The sequence below is a fragment of the Drosophila biarmipes genome, chromosome X (assembly GCF_025231255.1).
Source record: "Drosophila biarmipes strain raj3 chromosome X, RU_DBia_V1.1, whole genome shotgun sequence".
Lineage (NCBI taxonomy): Eukaryota > Metazoa > Arthropoda > Insecta > Diptera > Drosophilidae > Drosophila > Drosophila biarmipes.
In genome coordinates this window covers 23,466,189-23,490,665 of record NC_066611.1, presented here as the reverse complement: position 1 = coordinate 23,490,665, position 24,477 = coordinate 23,466,189, and the positions used below count along the sequence as shown (strand labels likewise).

Genomic DNA, 24,477 nt, shown 5'->3' with positions numbered 1-24,477 from the left:
CCGCTGCCCTGGCCTTCCACCGAATTCTCTAATCAAGCGGCAACGATGCAAAAAACACAGTCGCCCAGAGACAATGGCGGCGAACAATAAATTTTAATTTCAGTAATAAATACTACCCTCCGCGCGTTTCCCTGTGACGGAGCGTGTGGCTGGGGCGGGGGACCGAGCCGCGAACAAGATATTAGAGCTCTGCCCGGCCGTTTTGCACTGAAAATGGCAACAGCATCGATTTACAGCCCTAGCAGGGGTGGGGCGGGAGCGAAGAAAGAGCGCCGAAACAAGGGGTTCCAACACTTTCCGGGAAATCCCCGGCACACCGAACCGAATTGCTGGCCGAGACACTTGTTGCCGCACTGCAAGAAACTCCTGCACGTTGTGATAAAAATATTTATCGAAAATGAATGTGCCAGGCGAATGAGTTCGATTATTTCCCTGATAAAATGACTACAAATAATGTACATAAAAAATACATTCACTAGGCCTAAAGACAGGTGTTTCAGGTGCATTTTTCATCGTATTTAAAAGACGTTCTTGAAAATTTAAAAGTGTTCTTAAATGTTCTTAAATGTTCTTGAAAATTTAAAAATGTTCTTGAACATTTAAAAATGTTCTTGAAAATTTAAAAGTGTTCTTGAAAATTAAAAATGGTCTCAAAAATTTTAAAATGTTCTTGAAAATTTAAAAGTGTTCTTGAAAATTAAAAATGTGCTTGAAAATTTAAAAGTGTTCTTAAAAATTAAAAATGTTCTTGAAAATTTAAAAGTGTTCTTGAAAATTAAAAATGTTCTTTAAAATTTAAAAATGTTCTTAAATGTTCTTAAATGTTCTTGAAAATCTAAAAATGTTTGTTGAAAATTTAAAAATGTTCTTTAAAATTTTAAAATATTCTTGAAAATGTAAAAATATTCTTGAAAATTAAAAAATGTTCTTGAAAGTGTTTATAATAAAAATACTCTCATTGCTACTATTATTTTGGATAAACATAAATGAAAAATAATTTGAATTTAAAATACGAAAAAATGTTTTTTGAAGAAATCCTTAAGCCCTAAGCAGAGTCATGGTACTTTATATATGTGTATATTTAAATATGAATTATCTTTAAATTTTAAGCAATTTTTTCGCATGTTTGCTAATAAGATTTGATTTTGACTAGCCGTCCTCAAATTTCCATTTATTTTTCTCTCAATTTTCGCTCGAACACAAGACCAGGAGCGGGCAGTGCAGGGGAACAGGAGCTGGCCGGCGGAACGGAGCGCAGAGGCAAGGAGCCGCCGCACGAATGGGGTGTCGAAGTGATCATCAGCGGGCGCCCCGCGGCGACCGCTCCTCAGACCTGCGCACCGCACGCCCCGCTGCGCTGCCCCTCGGCTCGGGCTCGGGCTCGGAGTGGTGGAAGACACAAAAGGATCCTCCGGCCCGAAACAGGACTCCTCGCACCCCGAAACGGTGGCAGGGTGCGGGAAGGCCTGGGAAAACCGATGTGATTTCGCCGGGCTTGCGAAATCCGGCGACAAAGGTGCCGGGACAAAGGACAACTAATTGGTCCGCTCCCAAATTGCGAGGCGCTGCTCTTTTGATGCCTTAGAAGCCGCCGCTGCTCCATTGTCCTGCGCCGGGCGGGTCGGCACAACAGGTTCAAAGGGCGATCGACCTGTGCGAGAAATCGAGAACGCTTCGCCGGAGTTCGCCGTTCTGCAGCCAGTAATGAAATAACTTCGGAAATATAAAGTTTGGAAACAGGAATTTAAGAACTCTGGGCCACTCCTTGGGATCTGCAGATAGTGCGTCGCAGGCTGTTGGCTCGCTTTGTCCAAATCGAAAATATTGGCATCTAGCGTTTAGATCCACACTCCCCGATGGCCCATCTTTCGATTTTCGGCAAATGATAACACTAAAAACAAAACTTAACTTGTGTTTATCCGGCTTAGTCCAAGCTCTCGAGGGACGGGGCGTCCCGGCCAGGTGCCCAGTCGCTCTGTGGGTCGACACCCTCTGGGACGGAGTGGACGACGACCATGACTTCCCTGGCTCCGGAGGGGTTGTCTTCGTCTCCCGAGGACTCAGACAGCGACACGCTATCGGTACCAGGCACAGCTGGAGCACCGTCCTGGGGCCTGGGGTTCTGGGCTTCATCCTCCGGGGCCCCGCGGCCTTCAAGGGGATCCGCGACGGGATTCTCCAGAACAAGCGCCACCGGAGGGGCGATAGTTCGCGAAGTCCGGGAAGTTTGCGGATTTCGCGGGGTTCGAGGGGTTCGCCGAGCTGCGGAGGTTCCCGCAGTTCCTGAAGTTCCCGAGGATGCCGCAGTTACCGAAGTTCTGCGAGTTCCTGGAGTTCGCGAAGTCCGCGGCGCCCCTGGTGTCGGGTTCCGGCGCGCTCGCTTCGCGGGCGGTGTGTAGGCAACGTCTCTGTTGCGCAACCTTTTGTAACTGGGCGCCATATCGAAGTAAGGTGGAGTTCACGGGTTTTAAGTCCGGCCTTTTTGGGAGTACTGGGAGTGAGAAGTTTGTAGTCTGACCTTTGTGGAGGGAGTGGGGAGCATGGGGCCGTGTCGCACCTAGGCCCTGACATTTCTCAGTTCGGATTCCATGGCTTCCTAGATCGCGAAAAAACTCCTGTATTGCTTTTGCCTAAATGGAAAATTGTAAATGTTTTTTAATTTAGTACAACAAGCACAACTCAGCGGGCAAAACATTTTAAAAACCGTAAAATAAACTGAGAGATATTGATGATTAATGATGATTAATGGTCATTAACCTCTGAAATTGACTATTTTTTGGTTTGGGAATTCGTGTTTTTAGAAAAATGAAAAGAATTATTTTTTAATTCCAAACAACCGTTGATGAAACGTGGGCTTATAAAGAACATCAATAGGGTTCAATTAAAAAAAGTAACTGAATTTGCGCCATTGTCTTAATAGGAACATGAATTTAGTTTAGAAATATTTATCTTAAAATTAAAAACTGGTTTAAAAATGATTTAAATGCGGCTAGCAGGTAAACCCACCTGCCCTAGCCGATGCGCCAACCTGATCTAGCAAGGACAGAAGCTGGCCTAGCGGATGCTTACTCCCACGCGGTATGATGCATCCGCTAACGATGGTGAGTGGCACTGATAAGCAACATTTTGGCCTTTGCAACACTGTTGGCGGCCATTTTAAACTATTCACCACACAAGTGGTGAAAAGTATTTATAAATCTGAGACAATTTATTTAAGTTAAATATCTTACAATCTGAACTTGAGCCTACCAGTTGTAAGAAGTAAGTCCCAACATAAATTGTATGCCTTAAAATGTTCAAGAATTAACAATTTTTGCTACTCAGTATGTTTGTTTTTTAAATAGTCTTACAACCTTTATTTAAGGCGTTTTTTATTTATCCAACAAAATATGAACATGATGAGTAAGTTGTTGTATTTGTGAATTTGTAAGCTGTAAATAAAATAATTAAACGCACGTAAAGCGCTTACAATTCTATTTGGCCCAAACTATCAAAATTAACCAAATCCAAATTAGCTTTTAAATTTCCTTGTTCTCAAGAGGTGGCATTTCGGAATGTCCGGAAGCGACAAAAATTATTCATTTCCAAGAAATGACTTAAAACAAATTCTTAACCTATATTATACCCAAAAACATAATGTTTTTCATAGAAATAGTAAAATTTCAAAGAAAAGTATTTGAACAGCTCACTCGCCGAAACTGTATAGAAAGCCCATTTAGAAACTGAAGAGGTGGTGTCTGAGAGTGTGGCTATCGTAAATTAATTAATTACACATTTTAATTAAATCTGCGCGCATAAAAAATAAAAACGAAAAAAATAAAGGAAAAGGCGGCATACCCGCCAACTAAGGCCTGCGCCCCTCAGCTACAAACTAGCCAAAGGGGCAGCACTGGGCCGCAGCGGGAGAAGAGGAAGAGAGGAGCGGCGGAAAAGACGAGAAAGGGGGGAAAATTGGCGCAAATTGTACACGCGAGGCGCAGCAGTGGCGTTGGATCAGAACTATCGGTTGGTGTGGCGTGCCTGGCGGCGGACTTAGAGCCGCCGATGGGCCGTGTGCCGAGGAAAATAGCATAGTTAAACAACCAGAGCCAGCGCATCTAGTGTAAAAGTCGGGCATTATTCCCAATCGCAGAGGAGAGTCATCTCTCGCCGACTCGCTGGCCCGACTCGCTGGATCTCGTTCGCGCCGTCTCGCTCACACTCGTGCACCCAGCGCCAGCCAGCCGTGCTGCCGTCCCGCTCGTTTCGGTGACAACGTGTCGGTGTGCGTGCGCCAGTGTGTCGGAGCCCAGTGTGTGTGCGTGTTGCGTTGTGTATGTGCAACAAACAACGGCGGCCGCTAACAAAAAAATTGTAAATAAATACGTATTCGACAGCGCGCGAAAATCGAAAAAGTGCTGGGAAAGTGGAAGTGGAGAGCGGGCCCAAAAAACGCAAGAGTTCCGCCGGCAAAAGGGGGAGTCAAGCGGCCAGTGGGGCATTTATTGAACAATTTGAAAACTAATTTGTTCTGTGCGTTGTTTGCATGGCCACCGGTTCGTCGGACAAGGACGACGATAGTGTTATCCTGCGGCGGCTGATTTTCGGCTTGCCCCTCTCTCGCTCGCGCTCTCCGGCGGCGAGAGCCAGCGGAAAACACGCTCGCACTGCACCCATCGGAGATGCGCAGCGACAGTGCTAGATTACTTTCGTGACTCGGCGGTGAAAAACGTTACTTTACAAAATGCTTGTTCTTAGTTCAACAGGAGGTTTTATTTAATGTGCTGTTTTTTTTTTTCAATTTTGTTTGTCTATAGGTTATATATTTTATGTCAGATTCTTGGTAAATCTTTAATCTTTTTTTATCAACATTAGGCGAAATAAAGCTATAATTCAAGCTTCCATACCGCTAAGTAGGAAAACTAGTAACCAGAACACCTCTTCCAACAGTTTCCAATGTGGACTTTATTTTTTTCCCCCTTTTTCCCATTTGCAATGCCTCCTTTGTGCGCAATTAACGTGACCCAAGCAGTGACTGCGGCCTCATAAAAATACCGCCGTGCGTGTCACCGGTGAGCAGGGCTCATCTCTGCACTCGCTGCTCCGTTATCTGGCGCGCCATACGTGTGCGGGTGTGTGCGTATCGACTCTCGGAGAGCGCGTGGCGGGAGCGGACTCGCCGCCGCGCAGAGCGAGAGCCGAGAGCGGAACAGGCGCTGCACAGGCGGCTAACAGCTGTTACGGCGCCAACAGCGCGCTAACAGCGGCATTTGTACGGATTGCGGGCCGTAACAGGCCGCGAGCAGCGGCCCAACAGCGTGCGAGAGCAGCGAGAGCGACGAGAGGCCACTCGCGTGTTGTGTCGCACAGTCAATTTTAGTGTATTTCCGTGCTCGGTGGTGTATTTGAACGGCCAGCCGCGGTCACACTGAAGCAAAAACATTTTTGGCTCGGAGAACGATTAACACAAGCGGACTGAAATTTTTTTGTTTTAGTGTTGCGAAAAAGTTTGTGGGATTTTTGTAAAATCGCCGGAAAATGTGAAAAATATATGGTAAAAAACCGAAATTCGGCAAAATTCCACAGAATATTTAGAAATTTAGTGCGTGGCAATCGGTTGTGTTGTAAAAAATGGAAAACCGGCCGAAATTCGGCCGGAAATTTTTTCAAATTTTCTACGACATTTTCTCGAATTTCGTATTTGCTCGAAATAATTTTGCGATTTTTGTGCGGGCCGGGAAAAATCAAAAACGCTCTGGCGGAGACAACACAAAAAAATTTCTGCAATAGAAACTTTGAAACGACGTGAAGAAGAAAACGAAACGAAAACGACGAGCGAACACAGAAAAAAATGGAATATATTTCTGGTCGTCTGTTTTTCTTTCTTTTTCCAATGCTCCTCGCACTCGTTGCCGCTTACCCGTCGTGTGTGTATGCACACCAATGCCGCTCGGCACCAATACCAGCGCGCGCTTTCTCTCTCGGACTCGTGCTCGCTCTGGCACGAACTCGCTGTTTACGGTGCGCCAGTGTGTGCGCGTGTGTGTAACTGTGTGGTGAAAACGTTGGCCCCAATGTGTGTGTGCGTGCCTGCGTGCGTGTGTGAAAGCTTTTGTCAGCCAGCCCCACTAGAGCGCTCTACTGTCGTCCCGCTCGCACCCCACTCGCCACGGCCACTCGCCGCCTTATTAAATTGAATTTCATATGATGGCCGCTCGAACGCGGAAGCAAAATCAAAATACGGCCACTTTTTCGGCCATTCCGAATGTAGGCTGGCCTGCTAGTGACAGGCGCGCCGGCCGTTGTTCCTGTTTCATTTTTTCCTCTGCTCTTGCGCTGCTTTCGAGCACCCCTCCGGTCGATTTTTCCCTCCGTTTTCCTAATTTTTCTGGACTTGGGATTTTGGGTGCCCATTTTAAGGCGTCATTTGGCCAGCGCTGGCAGCTGATTCACTTTTGTGAACTGGCGGCAAAATAAATTTTATTATTTTCATTTTCGTGGTGTGTGCGCCAGCAGAGCGAGAGGCCAACACACACGTCCACACGTCTGCGGGCAGAGTAGCGAGTACAGCGCACAGTATTGGCGAATAAATTGCGAGACAAGAACAGTGGAGAGCGGAGAGTGAGAGACCGCGATTGAGAGCGGCGGCGAGAGCGAGTGGTCGTCAAGCGGCGCAGAGAGTGCAGCGAGACTTCCACCGTCTCTGTCCCGTCTCGCTGCATTCAGTTTCGTTTCGTTTCCCTTTTCCCCTCGGTTTCGCTGACCACTCGCGCGCGGCTAAAAAATAATAAATAAATATTGCTTTCGGTCTGTGCGCGGCGCGGCCCAGTCGTTCCAGGAATCTAATAGGCTTTGTTTTTATTCTTGTGCGTCCACAGTTAATGTGCAATGTTCGAGCGGCAAACGGCGGCATTAACAACAGCGGCAGCAACAGAAACAACAGAAGCAGCAGCGCCAGCAACAATAAAAACAACAACAACAAGAACAACCGAAACACAACAAACCCAACAACAACAACAGCCAAGAATGTGAATTGCTTAGTTTCCCCTTTTTAATTGTAAATGAAAAGCGAATCAAGTGCAGATAAAAAGTAAATTGTAATAATACACACAGCATATGTAATATATAGTAAATATATTATGTGCACGTGAGGAAGAGCGGAGCCGAAAAAGCCGCCAAAAACAAAACAGCAGAGTAAAGATGAACGAAAGCGGAATAAGGCGGATTGCAAGAGAAGAGGAAGAGTGAGAAGAGAGAGAAGCAGGCAAAGCAACAACCGTTCATTTTCGTTCAGTGGAGGCAGGCAGGCAACAACAAACAAGCGGACAAGCCAACAACAGACAACAAACAACAAGCAAGCAACAACAACAACAACAACGAGCCGCCCAGCCAAGGTCAACTTTTGGTGTTTTCGGGGCCCAACAACACAAAATGCACGCGTGTGTCTGCTGCTGTTCGACAAACAACAATTGCAACAACAACTACGGTAACAGCAACAACAAGAACAACGACGGCAGCAGCAGCAGCGGCAGCGACAGCGACGGCAGCCACAACAAACTGCAGCTAGGAGTTGTAGAAGAAGAAGCCACAACCGCACAGGCCGAGCGGCAGGAGGAGGAGCACCAGCGGAAGGCGGCGGAGACGGAGCAGGAGCAGGAGGCGCGCCAGGAGCAGGTGGAGCAGTTGTCTGCTGGCCAACGCGCCAGTGGCGGCGACAACGACAACGATCTCAACGGCTCCGCAACGAGGAGGCGGTGGTGGCTGCGCGGTCCTCCAGGATCAGCGGGAGCGGCAGACGAGGAAGGCGAAAGGGAAGCAGGCGCAGGAGCAGCAGCAGCAGCAGGAGCAGGAGCAAGTGGAGTGGGTGCGGGAGCGACGACGACAGCAGCGCCGCGGTGGTGGTCCCCATCGCCAGCCCAATCTCCGCCAGGTGACGTCGCGGTGACGATAGCGCCGGCGACGTTGTTGCTCTCGTTGCAGCGGCAACCCCCCTCTGGAGCAGCCTCATCCTCAGCAACAAACACCTCAGCGACAACAGCGGCGACAGCAGCGAGCACCTCCTCTAGCAAGTGCAGGATCCCCGAGCACCGACACCAATACCAAATCCCAATCCTCGCCAGCCACGCCTTTTGAGTGCCTCTTTGTGTGTTGTGTATTGTGCGTGTGCCCCGTGTTGCAAAGTGTCAAGCGAAACAGAAAAGAAAACAGCAGCCCAAGCCTTGTAAAACACTGAACTCGAAGCCAATCCCCTGGCAACCTGTGCAACAACTGTCAAAGAGCCAAGAAGAGCAGCGGCCCGGCTCCTTGTCAGAGCCCTGAATCACAATTCGACTGCCTTTCAACGGGGTCGGACTATCAGAACGAACCCGAAACCAGACAGACTCACAAACTATTCCGTGTCGAAAGCCCGCGAGCAAGCGAACTCGGAACACAGCCGGCGACGGAGGAACCTCTTCCCCGGCCTTTTCCCCAGAACATTTCCTCTTCGCTTCCGGACTCGCTCGCGTCCACAACGGAACAACCCAACTGACTCTTCATGATGGCCGATCACTTGGACGAACCGCCCCAGAAGCGGGTCAAAATGGACACAAGTGAGTAGCGCCCGGACCCGAGCCGGAGAAGGCCCTTCTCCCAGTTCTCCCGGCTCTCGCTCCCAAAGCTTGACGGGAGAGGGAAAACCCGGCATGACTTGACTTTTCGCCAGCCGGCATTTTGTTTTCCCCTCGAAGTGTCAGGGAAAAGGGTTCACTTGGGTTATACGCCAGTTTAAAGGAAATGTTTATGAAGTTAGGATGGCAGTGGTCTTCCAGAACAGTGTCTCCACAGTAAGGGAGACGCAGCACGAGCAACAGGAGATCGAAAGTCTCAGCATGACTTTACTTTTCGCGAGCCGGCACTCTGGGTTTTCCTTAGAAAGTTATTTGTTTCAGGATGTGCCATCCTAATAATATTGAGACCCTTCGAAGAGGTTTTATAGAATACTCAGGGCTGGCAGAGGTCCTTCAATAGAACCCTGTGCAACCCCATGAAGTATTAAAGATATAACCAAATTTCATTTTTTTCTGTATAGTATTCGTCATCAATATGAAGTACTTTTGTTTTGTTGCCTTATAGCACATCGCACTTAAATTATAATAGATAGTCCCTTGCAAAGTATTTAAAATGAGCCCAAGAGAGGATCCTGAAAGACCCCCGCTAATCCCCCTTCCGTTCCTCCTCCCACAGCGGACATCTCCTATTTCCTGGAGGAGAATCTGCCCGACGAGCTGGTGTCCTCGAACAGCGGCTGGTCGGACCAGCTGACCGGCGGAGCAGGCGGCGGCAACGGAGGCGGCGGCGCCTCCGGCGTGACCACAAACTCCACATCCGGACCGAACCCCGGCGGCGGACCCAACAAACCGGCTGCCCAGGGACCGGGAGGACCTGGCTCCGGACCCGTCGGCGTCAATGTGGGCGTCGGCGGCGTTGTCGGCGTGGGCGTCGGCGTGGTGCCTTCCCAGATGAACGGAGCCGGCGGCGGCAACGGATCCGGAACGGGCGGCGACGACGGCAGCGGCAACGGCTCCGGGGCGGGCAACAGGATCAGCCAGATGCAGCACCAGCAGCTGCACCACCTGCTGCAGCAGCAGGGCCAGAAGGGCGCCATGGTGGTGCCCGGGATGCAGCAGCTGGGCAGCAAGTCGCCCAACCTCCAGTCGCCCAACCAGGCCGGCATGCAGCAGGTGGTGGGCACCCAGATGGGTATGTCGATGCCCATGTCGATATCGAATAATGGCAACAATGGCATGAACGCCATACCAGGTGAGGCCCTCTGATCTTGTCTAGCTCGCGGTCTAGAGTTCTGTGTAACACCCCCTATAATTATTCCCTTCTCGCTGGCTTCCTTGCAGGCATGAACACCATTGCCCAGGGCAATCTGGGAAACATGGTGCTGACCAACAGCGTGGGCGGCGGCATGGGCGGCATGGTCAATCATCTGAAGCAGCAGCCGGGCGGCGGCGGCGGTGGCATGATCAACGCCGTCTCCGTGCCAGGTGGACCCGGCGCGGGACCTGGTGGCGTTGGCGCTGGCGGCGGCGGAGCTGTTACCCCCAACCAGGGCATGCACATGCAGAACGGCCCCATGATGGGACGGATGGTGGGGCAACAGCATATGCTCCGTGGCCCTCATCTGATGGGCGCCGCGGGAGGAGCCGGCGGTCCAGGCAACGGACCTGGAGGCGGAGGACCACGCATGCAGAATCCCAATATGCAAATGGGTGAGTGCCGCTTACTGGATTGTCAAGGAATCGTGGCTAAGTATCCTGTTTTTGTGCCCTTGCAGGTCAACTCAACAATCTGCCTTATGGAGTGGGTCAGTACGGAGGCCCTGGCGGTGGCAACAATCCCCAGCAGCAACAGCAGCAACTCCTCGCCCAGCAGATGGCGCAGCGAGGCGGCGTCGTGCCGGGTATGCCGCAGGGCAATCGACCCGTTGGCACCGTGGTGCCCATGTCCACGCTCGGAGGTGATGGATCCGTGCCCGCTGGTCAGTTGGTCAGCGGGAACCAACAGCAGCAACAGCAGATGCTGGCGCAGCAGCAGTCCGGAGCCATGGGCCCGCGTCCTCCGCAACCCAACCAGCTGCTCGGTCACCCAGGACAGCAGCAACAGCAGCAGCCAGGAACCTCGCAGCAGCAGCAACAGCAGCAGGGAGTCGGACTGGGAGGAGCTGGCGTAGTGGCCAATGCAGGAGCGGTTGCTGGCGTGCCGGCAGTGGCAGGCGGTGGAGCCGGAGGCGCCGTGCAAGCGAGCGGCCCCGGTGGCGCCAATCGCGATGTGCCCGACGACCGGAAGCGACAGATCCAGCAGCAGCTGATGCTCCTGCTCCATGCCCACAAGTGCAACCGCCGGGAGAACCTGAACCCGAACCGGGAGGTGTGCAACGTCAACTACTGCAAGGTGATGAAGTCCGTGCTGGCCCACATGGGCACCTGCAAGCAGAGCAAGGACTGCACCATGCAGCACTGCGCCTCCTCGCGCCAGATCCTGCTGCACTACAAGACGTGCACGAACAATAACTGCATCATTTGCTATCCCTTTCGGCAGAACCATTCGGTTTTCCCACCTGGTGGCGGCCCGACCGGCATAGCAGCACCAGGAGCCGGCGGAGCGGCTGGTGGAGCAGCCGGAGCAGGCGGTAATCTTCAGCAGCAGCAGCAACAACAGCAGCAACAGAACCAGCAGCCCAATCTCACCGGTCTGGTGGTGGACGGCAAGCAAGGACAGCAGGTAGCCCCGGGAGGGGGTCAGAACACTGCCATAGTGCTTCCCCAACAGCAGGGAGCGGGCGGGGCACCCGGTGCGCCTAAAACGCCGGCCGACATGGTGCAGCAGTTGACCCAACAGCAGCAGCAACAGCAGGTGCACCAGCAGCAGGTCCAGCAGCAGGAGCTGCGTCGCTTCGACGGCATGGGCCAGGTCGGACTTTCGCCCGTACCAGCCGGTGGAATGCAGCAGCAGCAGCAAGGATTGCCTCCTGTGATTCGCATGCAAGGCGGCGCTCAGCCGGCCGTCAGGGTCCTCGGACCCGGTGGTCCCGGCGGTCCAAGTGGACCCAATGTCCTGCCAAACGACGTGAACAGCCTGCATCAACAGCAACAGATGCTCCAACAGCAGCAGCAGGGCCAGAACCGGCGACGCGGTGGCCTGGCCACCATGGTGGAGCAACAGCAGCAGCAGCAGCAACCCAATCCCGCCCAGCTGGGTGGCAACATTCCAGCACCACTCTCTGTCAACGTCGGTGGCTTTGGCAATGCCAATTTCGGTGGTGCCGCAGCCGGCGGCGCCGTTGGAGCCAACGACAAGCAGCAGCTGAAGGTGGCCCAAGTGCATCCGCAGAGCCATGTGGTCGGCGGAGCGAGCGGAGCAGCAGCGGGCGCTGGAGCGAGCGGTGGCCAGGTGGCAGCCGGCTCCAATGTCCTGATGCCGGCCGACACCACGGGCACTGGCAACGCGGGCAATCCCAACCAGAACGCCGGTAGCGGTGGAGCCGGAGGCGCCGGCGGCGGCGGCAATGGCAGCAACTCTGGAGCCCCGGGCGACAACGAGAAGGACTGGCGGGAGTCGGTGACCGCCGATCTGCGCAACCATCTCGTCCACAAGCTGGTGCAGGCCATCTTTCCCACCTCGGATCCCACCACCATGCAGGACAAGCGGATGCACAATCTCGTCTCGTATGCGGAGAAGGTCGAGAAGGACATGTATGAGATGGCCAAGTCCAGGTCCGAGTACTACCACCTGCTGGCCGAGAAGATCTATAAGATCCAGAAGGAGCTGGAGGAGAAGCGACTGAAGCGCAAGGAGCAGCACCAGCAGATGTTGATGCAGCACCAGGGCGTTGCGAATCCGGCGGCGGGCGGAGCAGGAGGCGCAGCTGGCGGCGCGGGCAGTGCAGCTGGCGGTGCTGGCGGCGTAGTTCTTCCCCAGCAGCAGCAGCAGCAACAGCAGACGGGTCAGCAAGGTCAGCAGCAGCAGCAGCCCCTGCAGGGCTGCATTCATCCCAGCATCAGTCCCATGGGCGGTGTGATGCCGCCGCAGCAGTTGCGTCCACAGGGCCCGCCGGGCATACTGGGTCAGCAGGCGGGTGCAGCTCTGGGCGTTGGCGGCGTGGGTGTCACCAACAACATGGTGACCATGCGCAGCCACTCGCCCGGCGGCAACATGCTCGCCCTGCAGCAGCGCATGCAGTTCCCGCAGCAACAACAGCAGCAGCCACCGCCCGGCTCTGGAGCCGGCAAAATGCTGGTCGGTCCACCCGGACCCAGTCCCGGTGGCATGGTGGTCAATCCGGCGCTGTCGCCCTACCAGACGACCAATGTGCTCACCAGTCCGGTGCCGGGACAGCAGCAGCAGTTCATCAATGCGAACGGCGGCACAGGCGCCAATCCTCAGCTGAGCGAGATGATGAAGCAACGACACATCCACCAGCAGCAACAGCAGGCGCAACAGCAACAGGCGCAGCAGCAGGGAATGCTGCTTCCGCAATCGCCCTTCAGCAATACCACGCCCCTGCAGCAGCAGCAACAGGCGACCAGCAACAGCTTCAGCTCGCCAATGCAGCAGCAGCAGCAGCAACAAGGCCAACAGCAGCAACAACAAAAGCCCGGCAGCGTGCTTAACAACATGCCGCCCACGCCCACGAGTCTGGAGGCTCTCAACGCGGGGGCTGGCGCGCCCGGAACGGGTGGATCCGCCTCCAATGCGACGGTTTCAGCTCCGAGCCCCTCGCCCGGCTTCCTGTCCAACGGCCCCTCGATCGGCACGCCCTCCAACAACAACAACAGCAGTAGTGCTAACAACAACCCGCCTTCGGTGAGCAGTCTCATGCAGCAGCCGCTGAGCAATCGGCCGGGCACGCCTCCCTACATACCCGCCTCCCCAGTGCCGGCGACCAGTGCCTCCGGCTTGGCGGCGAGCAGTACGCCCGCCTCGGCAGCAGCCACCTGCGCGAGCAGCGGCAGTGGCAGCAACAGCAGCAGCAGTGGAGGAGCCACTGCGGCGGGCGCCAGCTCCACGTCATCGTCATCTTCCTCGGCGGGCTCGGGCACACCGCTCAGCTCTGTGTCCACTCCCACCTCGGCCACGATGGCCACCAGCAGCGGTGGCGGCGGCGGAGGAGGGGCTGCAGGAGGATCAGCTACCACACCCGCTAGCAACCCGCTGCTCCTCATGTCCGGAGGAACAGCCGGCGGTGGAGCGGGAGCGACGACGACCACTTCGACGTCGTCGAGCAGTCGCATGATGAGCAGCTCCAGCAGTCTCTCCTCCCAAATGGCCGCCCTGGAGGCTGCGGCGCGGGACAACGACGACGAGACACCCTCGCCATCGGGCGAGAACACCAACGGTAGTGGTGGTAGTGGGAATGCCGGCGGCATGGCCTCCAAGGGCAAGCTGGACTCCATCAAGCAGGATGACGACATCAAGAAGGAGTTCATGGACGACAGCTGTGGCGGCAACAACGACAGCTCCCAGATGGACTGCTCGACGGGCGGTGGCAAGGGCAAGAACGTGAACAACGACGGCACCAGCATGATCAAAATGGAGATCAAGACGGAGGAGGGTCTCGATGGCGAGGTGAAGATCAAAACCGAGGCCATGGATGTGGACGAGGCTGGCGGCTCGACGACGGGCGAGCATCATGGTGAGGGTGGCAGTGGCGTTGGCGGCGGCAAGGACAACATCAATGGCGCCCACGATGGTGGAGCGGCGGGCGGTGCGGTGGATATCAAGCCCAAGACGGACACGAAACCGCTCGTACCGGAGCCACTGGCGCCCAATGCGGGCGACAAGAAGAAGAAATGCCGTAAGTGATGGAGGGGAGGAGTCGTAGCTAGTCCAATCAAAACTAACCCGCTGTTTCTTCCCCTGTAGAATTCAATCCCGAAGAGCTGCGCACCGCTCTGCTGCCAACGCTGGAGAAGCTCTACCGGCAGGAGCCCGAGTCGGTGCCCTTTCGCTATCCCGTCGACCCGCAGGCCCTGGGCATTCCCGACTACTTTGAGATCGTGAAGAAGCCCATGGACCTGGGCACCATACGCACCAACATCCAGAACGGCAAGTACAGCGATCCCTGGGAGTACGTGGACGACGTCTGGCTGATGTTCGACAACGCCTGGCTGTACAACCGCAAGACCTCGCGGGTCTATCGCTACTGCACAAAGGTTAGTGGTTGGCCCTGCCTCCCCGAGAATTCGCGTTTGACATGGTTCCTTCTCCGCAGCTTTCCGAAGTCTTTGAGGCGGAGATCGATCCTGTGATGCAGGCGCTCGGCTATTGCTGCGGCAGGAAGTACACGTTCAACCCGCAGGTGCTCTGCTGCTACGGCAAGCAGCTGTGCACGATTCCGCGGGACGCGAAGTACTACAGCTACCAGAACAGGTATGTGCTGCCCGAGCCCGTCCAAGATCCTGCCCCACCCACACACTTTCTCGCCCGCCGAGGGCAATATTTGCTTGGCTCCGTTTCGTTTCTGTTTCTCTGTTTGATGTGAAATGTAATTTAGTTGAACCGCTTGCTCGTTTATGAATGCTCCAGTTCGGCGAGTCCTGAATATGTGTCTTTTTGCAATCAGAGGCCTGTTTCGGTTTTCAAACGGCTCCTTTTTGAAAACGGTTTTTCGGAGAAAAACGTAAATGCATTGTTCAGGCTGTGGAAACTAAAAGCCAGAACAGGTCCTGTGATTCAGTATAACCGCTTGCTCTCTCTGTTACCGGTTCCGTATCAATGTTTGGTTGCTGCTTCCAGCATCTTTACTTTACCAAAATCCAAAGTGTCCGTTCTGTGCTCTAGTTGGATGGCTTGATCCCCGACCCTGCTCCTTTCCCGCCCCCTCTCCGTGTTTTCCTGTGTGTGTTCTATCCCTAATTGTTGCCGTGTACATGAGATCATTAATGTTGCACATCGCGCACAATGGTATTCGAAAAAGATCGTTCCTAGAGGTGCATAACAAACCAACAGCGATACACACACCAACACAGACAGCTCCCCGTACCGCCGCCTTTGCTGCTGCTTAAAGCGCTTCCCCCGATCCATCATGGCCATTCACTGTCCGGATGCAGCGCAATCCTGGCCCAGAAGTCGGGGCTTGACATTCCGCACTCTTCGAGTAGTCAGAACCGAGCAGAACGAACCAAAGCAGGGGAATCACATCCCTGTGAGACCACGTTTCCGGGACTTTTTTAACAAAAACCCCAACCAGTAACCGCAGGATCTGTCCAAGCATCAAAAAATCACATGATAGCGAACAGATCTCACAGGAAAACTTAAATATCCCAGGGTATTATTGATTACTATCGGGTAGTATGTGATACAAGAGAGATACGATATGATGTGATCATTAGCAGATCTATTTCGAACCCATTTCATGTGTTTTTGCGGGAAATTGAGTTTTGAAAATCCAGTTCGCCTGGTTTAAGTGCTTTAATATGCGTATCCCAAACTTCAGATCGTAATACCCATGGGATATTGAAGTATACCTGGAGATTGTACCCCTAATTGTTGTATTAATGTGACAAAAATTCTAATGCAAAACAAATCACTCTTTTGTTTCTCTTCCTTTCTTTTATGTTGATTTTGATTTACTTCTCCCTCGCAACAACTACAAACAAAAACCAAAATAATAATAATAATACCCGTTAATCTGTGTCACCTCATAACTGTATTATTGCGTGTCTTAATCAAACGTTGTGTCTGTGTGTGTACCAATCTGTGTGTGTGTGAAAACTGATTAAAAAACAAAAAATGGAAAAACATGAACCTCACCCACACATACACTCGCAACCGACTAAATGCATATAACCATCTCGCTTGCACGCACACCTGTACACCTGTACACCCGTACATCCGAACACCCGAACACCTGTACACCCATACACCTGTACACCTGTACACACGCCTGTGTTGTTGTGTTCCTTTTTGGCTGCCATCTTCAAATTTCGTCCACCAATCAACTAAAATCGAAAAAAACAAAAACAAAACCTAAAAACTATAAAACAAACGCAATCGAACCACCAAAAACAAAACAACAGTCTAAAGGAATACGGTGTCGCCTCAAATAGATACACCTACTGCCAAAAGTGCTTTAACGACATCCAGGGCGATACGGTCACACTGGGCGACGATCCTCTGCAATCGCAAACGTAAGTACCAAAAACCCAGGAAACATGCAACTTTCTCTCAATTTTTAGTTGTTAAGAGATTATGTTTATAGGACGGGACTATTTCCAGAAAGTTGTCTATTGATCTGAAGGATGCAAACAGTTTTGGGCTAAAATACGGTCTTACTACAGATTCTATACTTGAAGGTCATATAGATAGTCTTTTCTTTTTTATTTTTATTCTAATGAACAGTAGAAGCACGTGTTTAGAATCATTATTATTTCTCAACAGACGGTCAGGGATTAGTTATTGAAAATTATCTATTAATCTTACAGATCCGAACAGTTATAGGTTAGAGTACGATCTTGCCACCGGTCATAAATATTAAGATCATATATTTCTATAAAGTTCTGAAAGATTGGCATGTTTTGAAGGGGTCTTCAATAGGTATGGTCCTGTGAAAAGGGCTAAGATTGCCTAAAAATGGTCTTACTTATAAACCCCATCTTGTACTCCCCCTCCCGCAGCCAAATCAAGAAGGACCAGTTCAAGGAGATGAAGAACGACCACCTGGAGCTGGAGCCGTTCGTCGACTGCCAGGAGTGCGGGCGCAAGCAGCACCAGATCTGCGTGCTCTGGCTGGACTCGATCTGGCCCGGCGGCTTCGTGTGCGACAACTGCCTGAAGAAGAAGAACTCGAAGCGGAAGGAGAACAAGTTCAACGCGAAGCGCCTGCCCACCACCAAGCTGGGCGTGTACATAGAGACGCGGGTGAACAACTTCCTCAAGAAGAAGGAGGCGGGCGCCGGCGAGGTGCACATCCGGGTGGTCAGCTCGTCGGACAAGTGCGTGGAGGTGAAGCCCGGCATGCGGCGGCGGTTCGTGGAGCAGGGCGAGATGATGAACGAGTTCCCGTACCGGGCCAAGGCCCTGTTCGCCTTCGAGGAGGTCGACGGCATCGACGTCTGCTTCTTCGGCATGCACGTCCAGGAGTACGGCTCGGAGTGCCCGGCGCCGAATACGCGGCGAGTGTACATCGCCTACCTGGATTCCGTTCACTTCTTCCGGCCACGACAGTACCGAACGGCGGTCTACCACGAGATCCTGCTCGGCTACATGGACTACGTGAAGCAGCTGGGCTACACCATGGCCCACATCTGGGCCTGCCCGCCCTCCGAGGGCGACGACTACATCTTCCACTGCCATCCCACGGACCAGAAGATCCCCAAGCCCAAGCGCCTGCAGGAGTGGTACAAGAAGATGCTCGACAAGGGCATGATCGAGCGCATCATCCAGGACTACAAGGACATCCTGAAGCAGGCGATGGAGGACAAGCTGGGCTCGGCCGCCGAGCTGCCCTACTTCGAGGGCGACTTCTGGCCCAACGTGCTGGAGGAGAGCATCAAGGAGCTGGACCAGGAGGAGGAGGAGAAGCGCAAGCAGGCCGAGGCCGCCGAGGCAGCGGCTGCAGCGAATGTAAGCTTCTAGTCTTGTTTACATACCCGTAGTATACGATTAATATTCAATCTCCCCTCAATCCTCCCCAGCTTTTCTCAATCGAGGAGAACGAGGTCAGCGGCGATGGCAAGAAGAAGGGCCAGAAGAAGGCCAAGAAGTCGAACAAATCGAAGGCGGCGCAGCGCAAGAACAGCAAAAAGTCCAACGAGCACCAGTCGGGCAACGATCTCTCCGCCAAAATCTACGCGACCATGGAGAAGCACAAGGAGGTCTTCTTTGTGATCCGTCTGCACTCCGCCCAGTCGGCAGCGAGCCTAGCGGTAGGTGTATCCCCCCCAACCGAGTGGGATTGGCTTGACTAACTTGGTGTTCTTTCCGTCTTACAGCCCATCCAGGACCCCGATCCGCTGCTCACCTGCGACCTGATGGACGGACGCGACGCCTTCCTGACCCTCGCCCGCGACAAGCACTTTGAGTTCTCGTCGCTGCGGCGCGCCCAGTTCTCCACGCTGTCCATGCTCTACGAGCTGCATAACCAGGGCCAGGACAAGTTCGTCTACACCTGCAACAACTGCAAGACGGCGGTGGAGACGCGCTTCCACTGCACCGTCTGTGATGTGAGTATTGTTAGTGGGATACTCCCGGCGTTAGTTTAAACACATGGTTGTGCTTGTACTTTTTAAGCACATACAAGCGCACTTCGAGTGAGATAGGGCGGGCGGGCACTGTGATAAGTGAAACGCTGTTAGGCATAAGACGATCGTTCCACAGAGAAGAAAAGGCTCTGATTCTGCCATAACTTGGAGTTCGGAAAGCCATTCAGTGATTTAAAAGTGTTCTTCATGTCTGATAAAGGTTAATGGTTAAACTATACATACAAGGTGATAAACTGAGGACTTCTTATACGTAAATATAATTTATTTATATACGGAAAGTGAATGGGGAATTAAGCCAAAGGTTCTATGTGTGTAGAGATATCCACTAGATTGAGGATCCACTGAGATCCACCTAAAGGAGGATGGATACAGGAAGTGATTCAGAAGGCTTTAATATAGAAGTGGGATAACTTTTATAAGAATGGATGCTTAGCGAGATCCACTTGCATGAGACTGCTGGGAACAACGGGAATCTTTTAACACGCCAAGCTAATCCAACTCTCCTTCATTTCCCCGCCCCACAGGACTTCGATCTGTGCATCGTGTGCAAGGAGAAGGTCGGTCACCCGCACAAGATGGAGAAGCTCGGCTTCGACATCGACGACGGCTCGGCGCCGGCGGACCACAAGCAGGCCAATCCGCAGGAGGCCCGCAAGCAGTCCATCCAGCGGTGCATCCAGTCCCTGGTGCACGCCTGCCAGTGTCGCGACGCCAACTGCCGCCTGCCCTCGTGCCAGAAGATGAAGCGCGTCGTCCAGCACACCAAGAACTGCAAGCGCAAGACCAACGGCGGCTGCCCCATTTGCAAGCAGCTCATCGCGCTCTGCTGCTACCATGCCAAGCACTGTCAGGAGCAGAAGTGCCCCGTGCCCTTCTGCCCCAACATCAAGCACAAGCTCAAGCAGCAGCAGCTCCAGCAGAAGTAAGTTCACTGTTATTGATTTCAATTGATTTGCTGCGCGTACGATGGATGAAACAATTTATTGACCTACTAAAACATTTGCATCTCTTCTCCTCTTCCAGACTCCAACAGCAACAGCTGCTGCGTCGCCGCGTGGCGCTCATGTCGCGGACAGCAGCTCCAGCTGCCCTGCCCGGTCCCGCTGCCGTCAGCGGTCCGGCCGTGGTCGCTGGTGGAGTGCCCGTGGTGGGGATGTCCGGCGTGGCGGTTAGCCAGCAGGTGATACCCGGCCAGGCGGGCATCTTGCCGCCGGGAGCGGGTGGCATGTCGCCGTCCACGGTGGCAGTGCCGTCGCCCGTTTCGGGCGCTGGCGGAGCCGGTGGCATGGGTGGCATGACCTCGCCACATCCGCATCAGCCGGGCATTGGGATGAAGCCAGGCGGCGGTCACTCGCCGTCGCCGAATGTGCTGCAGGTGGTGAAGCAAGTCCAGGAGGAGGCGGCCCGCCAGCAGGTCTCGCATGGCGGTAACTTCGGCAAAGGAGTGCCCATGGCGCCGCCCCAGATGAATCGACCGATGGGCGGCGCCGGACCCAATCCCAACGTGGTCAACCAGCTGGGCGCCATGGGCGTCGGCGTTGGAGGAGTTGGTGGCGTCGGTGTCGGCGGCGTGGGTGTTGGCCAACTGGGCGCCGGCGGCGGTGGCAACCCACCCGGAGGCCCCGGAGTGCCCGGCTCTGGCAACTGCGGCATGAACGTGAACCACCTGCTGTCCATGGACCAGTGGGGCGGTGGCGGTGCCGGCGGCGGAGGAGCCAATCCGGGCGGCGGTAATCCCCAGGCACGCTATGCCAACAACGCGAGCGGCATGCGCCAGCCCTCGCAGCTGATGCAGACGAACCTGATACCGCCGCAGCAGCAGCAACAGATGATGGGGGGCCTGGGCGGACCGAACCAGCTTGGCGGTGGCCAGATGGCCGTCGGCGGCCAGCACGGCGGCATGGGCATGGGCATGGGCGCACCGCCAATGGCCGGAACTGTGGGCGGCGTGCGTCCACCGCCCGGAGCCGGTGGCGGCGGCGGAAGTGCCACGGGAGGCGGCCTGAATACCCAGCAGCTCGCCCAGATCATGCAGAAGATCAAGAACAATCCCACCAACGAGAGCAACCAGCACATTCTCACCATCCTGAAGCAGAATCCCCAGATCATGGCGGCGATCATCAAGCAGCGCCAGCAGAGCCACCAGTCGCAGATCAACGCGGCGGCGGGCGGAGGAGCCCCCGGCCCCGGCGGCGGAGCTCTGCAGCAGCAGCAGGCCGGCAACGGGCCGCAGAACCCCCAGCAGCAGCAACAACAGCAGCAACAGCAGCAGCAGCAACAGGTGATGCAGCAGCAGCAGATGCAGCACATGATGAACCAGCAGCAGGGCGGCGGCGGTCCACAGCAGATGAATCCCAACCAGCAGCAGCAGGTCAATCTCATGCAGCAGCAGGGCGGACCGGGCGGACCCGGCACTGGACAACCGCACCGCATGCCCAACATGCAGAACGCAGCCATGATGCTGCAGAACCTGCCGCCCAACATGTCGCCCGGCGTCTCCACCCAGGGAGGAATGGTGAGTGACCAAGAACAGTCTCTTAGAAAGCCAAACCTCGGGCCAAAGCGGGCTATTTAGTACATTTTGAAAATTGAAGAGCGCCCCTTCATCGTATATCACTTGCAATTATCTATCTGTAAGAAACTACTTAAATCGAAAACCGACTTGGGAATGCCAACAGGCCTACTATTTCTGAATAGATGTAGTAGTCGACCCACAAACGCCCAAACTTCTAGTACACAAGGAAGTAATTATGAGGGTTTCATTTGGATTATATAATAATGTATTATATTAATTGGAAAAAACATCATTAAAAATGGTATATTTCTTTATGAGGTCTGCAAGATGTGTGCTATATGTTTTAACCCATGTTTTATTAGGGAATCATTTTTAGAAAAACATCTCGGAAAATAGTTTCTACTTAGTATACAGAACACTCGACCCAAAAATCCCCGAGCTGAATACAAAATAATTAACAGGTCAATTGAAGAACAAAATGCATTTGAACTACATTTCATTCCTCTGCGGTCTGTGATGCTATGATAAATGTGTTTGTAATAGAAATAAACCCATATTAAAAGAAAAAAATAGTGTGCGATGCCTCATACTACCTAGTTTATAGATCAGTATAGCTTTTGCCACTAAGAAACCATTTATTCAGACTAGAGTAAGTTATTATGAGGTCTGAAATGATGTAAACATGTATCGATAATAACCCACTTAACACCACTCTTTCCTGAACGATCCTATGATTGGGCGACCCAATGAATTCCGGCTGTTATACTGAGTACAAATTCCACCCCTCGCAGGTGCCCAACCAGAACTGGAACAAGATGCGCTACATGCAGATGAACCAGTACCCGCCCCCGTATCCGCAGCGCCAGCGAGGCCCGCACATGGGCGGCGCGGGACCCGGTCCCGGCCAGCAGCAGTTCCCCGGCGGCGGCGGCGGCGGCGGAGCGGGCAACTTCAATGCGGGCGGAGCTGGCGGCGCCGGCGGCGTCGTGGGAGTGGGCGGAGTGCCTGGCGGAGCAGGTGCCGTGCCCGGCGGCGACCAGTACTCGATGGCCAATGCGGCGGCGGCATCCAACATGCTGCAGCAGCAGCAGGGCCAGGTGGGCGTCGGAGTGGGCGTCGGCGTGAAGCCAGGACCCGGACAACAGCAACAGCAGATGGGCGTGGGCATGCCGCCGGGAATGCAGCAGCAGCAACAGCAACAGCAGCAGCAACAGCCGCTGCAGCAGCAGCAGATGATGCAAGTGGCCATGCCGAACGCGAACTCGCAGAATCCGTCGGCGGTGGTCGGAGGACCCAATGCCCAGGTGATGGGCCCGCCGACACCGCACTCGCTGCAGCAGCAGTTGATGCAGTCGGCCCGCTCCTCGCCGCCCATACGCTCGCCGCAGCCAACGCCGTCGCCGCGCTCGGCGCCCTCGCCACGAGCCGCTCCATCCGCCTCGCCACGGGCCCAGCCCTCGCCGCACCACGTGATGAGCCACTCGCCGGCGCCGCAGGGACCGCCGCACGACGGCATGCACAACCACGGCATGCACCATCAGTCGCCGCTGCCCGGAGTGCCCCAGGATGTGGGCGTGGGCGTCGGCGTGGGAGTCAACGTCGGTGTGGGCAACGTCGGAGTGGGCCAAGCCGGTGGCGCCCTGCCCGACGCCTCCGACCAGCTGACCAAGTTCGTGGAGCGGCTCTAGTGCAGCAGCAGCAGCAGCGCCAGCGCCAGCGGCAGCAGCTACAACGGGTGGTAGCCGTGGTTGCCCAGGGGCTAGACTGATCGAACGACCAACCAGACGAGGACGACGACGACGAGGATCATCGCGACGAGCTCATCGTCAGCAGCAGCCAGCAGGGATCACCAGTGTGTGTTAAACCTTAAACTTTAAACGACCTATTGCGTACTATATTATATAACTATTTTTTTTATCAAAGCACCCCCTAATTGTATAGCGTTATCATGATTATAAACCAAGCAACTATCACACCTAATTTGTACCGTAGCCTAAGAATCCAACTCCCCCGCAACCCCCATTCATCCGAGCGATCCCACACCCTTAGCTTAAGTCTAGGACAAAATTTGAACAAACACTTATGATTCGATTTCCAATTAAGCCCGCGCGATTAAGTAAATATATAAATCATATATTTCATATGCCCTAATAACACACGCACCATGTATTGATTAATTAAGGAGTGCATTCGCTGTCCAACCGAACCGAAGTAGCGAGCATGAGAGGATCAGGAGTAGGAGGACTAGCAGCATAAGCAGGACTAGCGGGATGAGGGGGAGAGCAGCGAAAGCTGAAACACCTTTCCCTAGTAACTACACCTTAGGCAGCAGCGAATGTCGAGGTGTCGAAATGTTTTGTAACGTAAATTATTTATTTTGTGACCGAGATTGAGAGATTGAGTGTTGTAGAGTTGCATTAAGTTTTTTGTACCCTGTAGTGTTGTAAGCCAGTTGACAGACGACGACGACGACGACGACGAAGACGAAGACAATTCACCCGACCACCCGCGTCCGCACAAGAAACATATAGCCTATAGTGAACATGTGCCTGTTGGCGATCGGCAGTTGATTAAGTGCTCCTTATAGGAGCTTCAAATTGGGAACACGCATAGAGTAATACATATTTTTATACACAGACCGAACGGCACGGGAACCGCAGTCTGAGTCGGGATCGGGATCGGGGTCCTCACCCGAAGGCCTCACCGCCGCCACCCCCAATCATCTTCTTGACCCACGCATCACTTCCAGTTGACAGACAACAATAAGAACGCAGCCGAGGATGGGGACGGTGGCGAGGACAGCATTGACAAGGCAACCGCAGTTGGGAGAACCAGGAATCAGGACAGTAGCCAACGAAACACCAAACAGCAAGCGAGGAGTGGGATGCGCCGGGTGGCGATGCGAGGGAGCACGATTAACGAGAGCAACAAATAGCAATAGCCAAAATGCTTTGAAACCAGATTTAGGGTACTTGAGCCAACTAAGGAACTAACATTTACAACGTATATACTATGAGGATGCGCGTACGCAGGGCGACAACAAGCTAGAGTTGTGCCCCCAACAAATTGTTCACGAGTTGATTGTTTGTATGATTAAGGATTTTAGTCTCGTAAGGACTTCGGCCCCCTGTGTGTGCATGCGTGCGTGAGGTCGGTGTGTGTGTGCGTTCCTACTTCCTTCATCCTCGATTTTGCATCCCCTTGATTTCGACCCCGTTGTACATACATTAT

The 24,477-nt window shown here is 53.6% G+C and overlaps 2 protein-coding genes across 5 annotated transcripts; both read left to right on the top strand.

The window, feature by feature from the left end:
• Positions 1-3,927: 3,927 nt before the first annotated feature.
• On the top strand, positions 3,928-8,116 carry LOC108023346 (bone sialoprotein 2-like). Of its 3 annotated transcripts, none has more exons than XM_017092686.3 (2): positions 3,928-4,005; positions 6,858-8,116. In XM_017092686.3, exon 2 carries the CDS (start codon positions 7,411-7,413, stop codon positions 8,110-8,112), a length of 702 nt encoding a protein of 233 aa, XP_016948175.1. In that variant the 5' UTR covers positions 3,928-4,005; positions 6,858-7,410; the 3' UTR covers positions 8,113-8,116. The 3 variants fall into 3 exon arrangements, with proteins under 3 accessions (XP_016948175.1, XP_043949557.1, XP_043949556.1); XM_044093622.2 differs by lacking the exon at positions 3,928-4,005 and adding an exon at positions 4,261-4,353; XM_044093621.2 differs by lacking the exon at positions 3,928-4,005 and adding an exon at positions 5,351-5,533.
• Positions 8,117-8,421: 305 nt separating this feature from the next.
• On the top strand, positions 8,422-23,404 carry LOC108023345 (histone lysine acetyltransferase CREBBP). 2 transcript variants are annotated; one of them, XM_044093620.2, is made up of 13 exons: positions 8,422-8,570; positions 9,205-9,780; positions 9,870-10,238; positions 10,304-14,323; positions 14,392-14,681; positions 14,741-14,898; positions 16,578-16,658; positions 17,145-18,093; positions 18,165-18,395; positions 18,462-18,692; positions 19,256-19,653; positions 19,755-21,246; positions 22,038-23,404. In XM_044093620.2, the coding sequence occupies exons 1-13, from the start codon at positions 8,516-8,518 to the stop codon at positions 22,932-22,934; spliced, it is 9,747 nt and encodes a 3,248-aa protein (XP_043949555.1). In that variant the 5' UTR covers positions 8,422-8,515; the 3' UTR covers positions 22,935-23,404. The 2 variants fall into 2 exon arrangements, with proteins under 2 accessions (XP_043949555.1, XP_016948174.1); XM_017092685.3 differs by having other exon boundaries at positions 16,548-16,658.
• Positions 23,405-24,477: the final 1,073 nt, after the last annotated feature.

Bases quoted from the DNA above. Each gene is read 5' to 3' on its own strand.
- LOC108023346 (XM_017092686.3), top strand. From the start codon at position 7,411: ATGCACGCGTGTGTCTGCTGCTGTTCGACAAACAACAATTGCAACAAC.
- LOC108023345 (XM_017092685.3), top strand. From the start codon at position 8,516: ATGATGGCCGATCACTTGGACGAACCGCCCCAGAAGCGGGTCAAAATG. The intron at 9,781-9,869 runs GTGAGGCCCTCT...GCTTCCTTGCAG, and splicing joins TGGCATGAACGCCATACCAG to GCATGAACACCATTGCCCAG. The intron at 14,324-14,391 runs GTAAGTGATGGA...CTTCCCCTGTAG, and splicing joins CGACAAGAAGAAGAAATGCC to AATTCAATCCCGAAGAGCTG.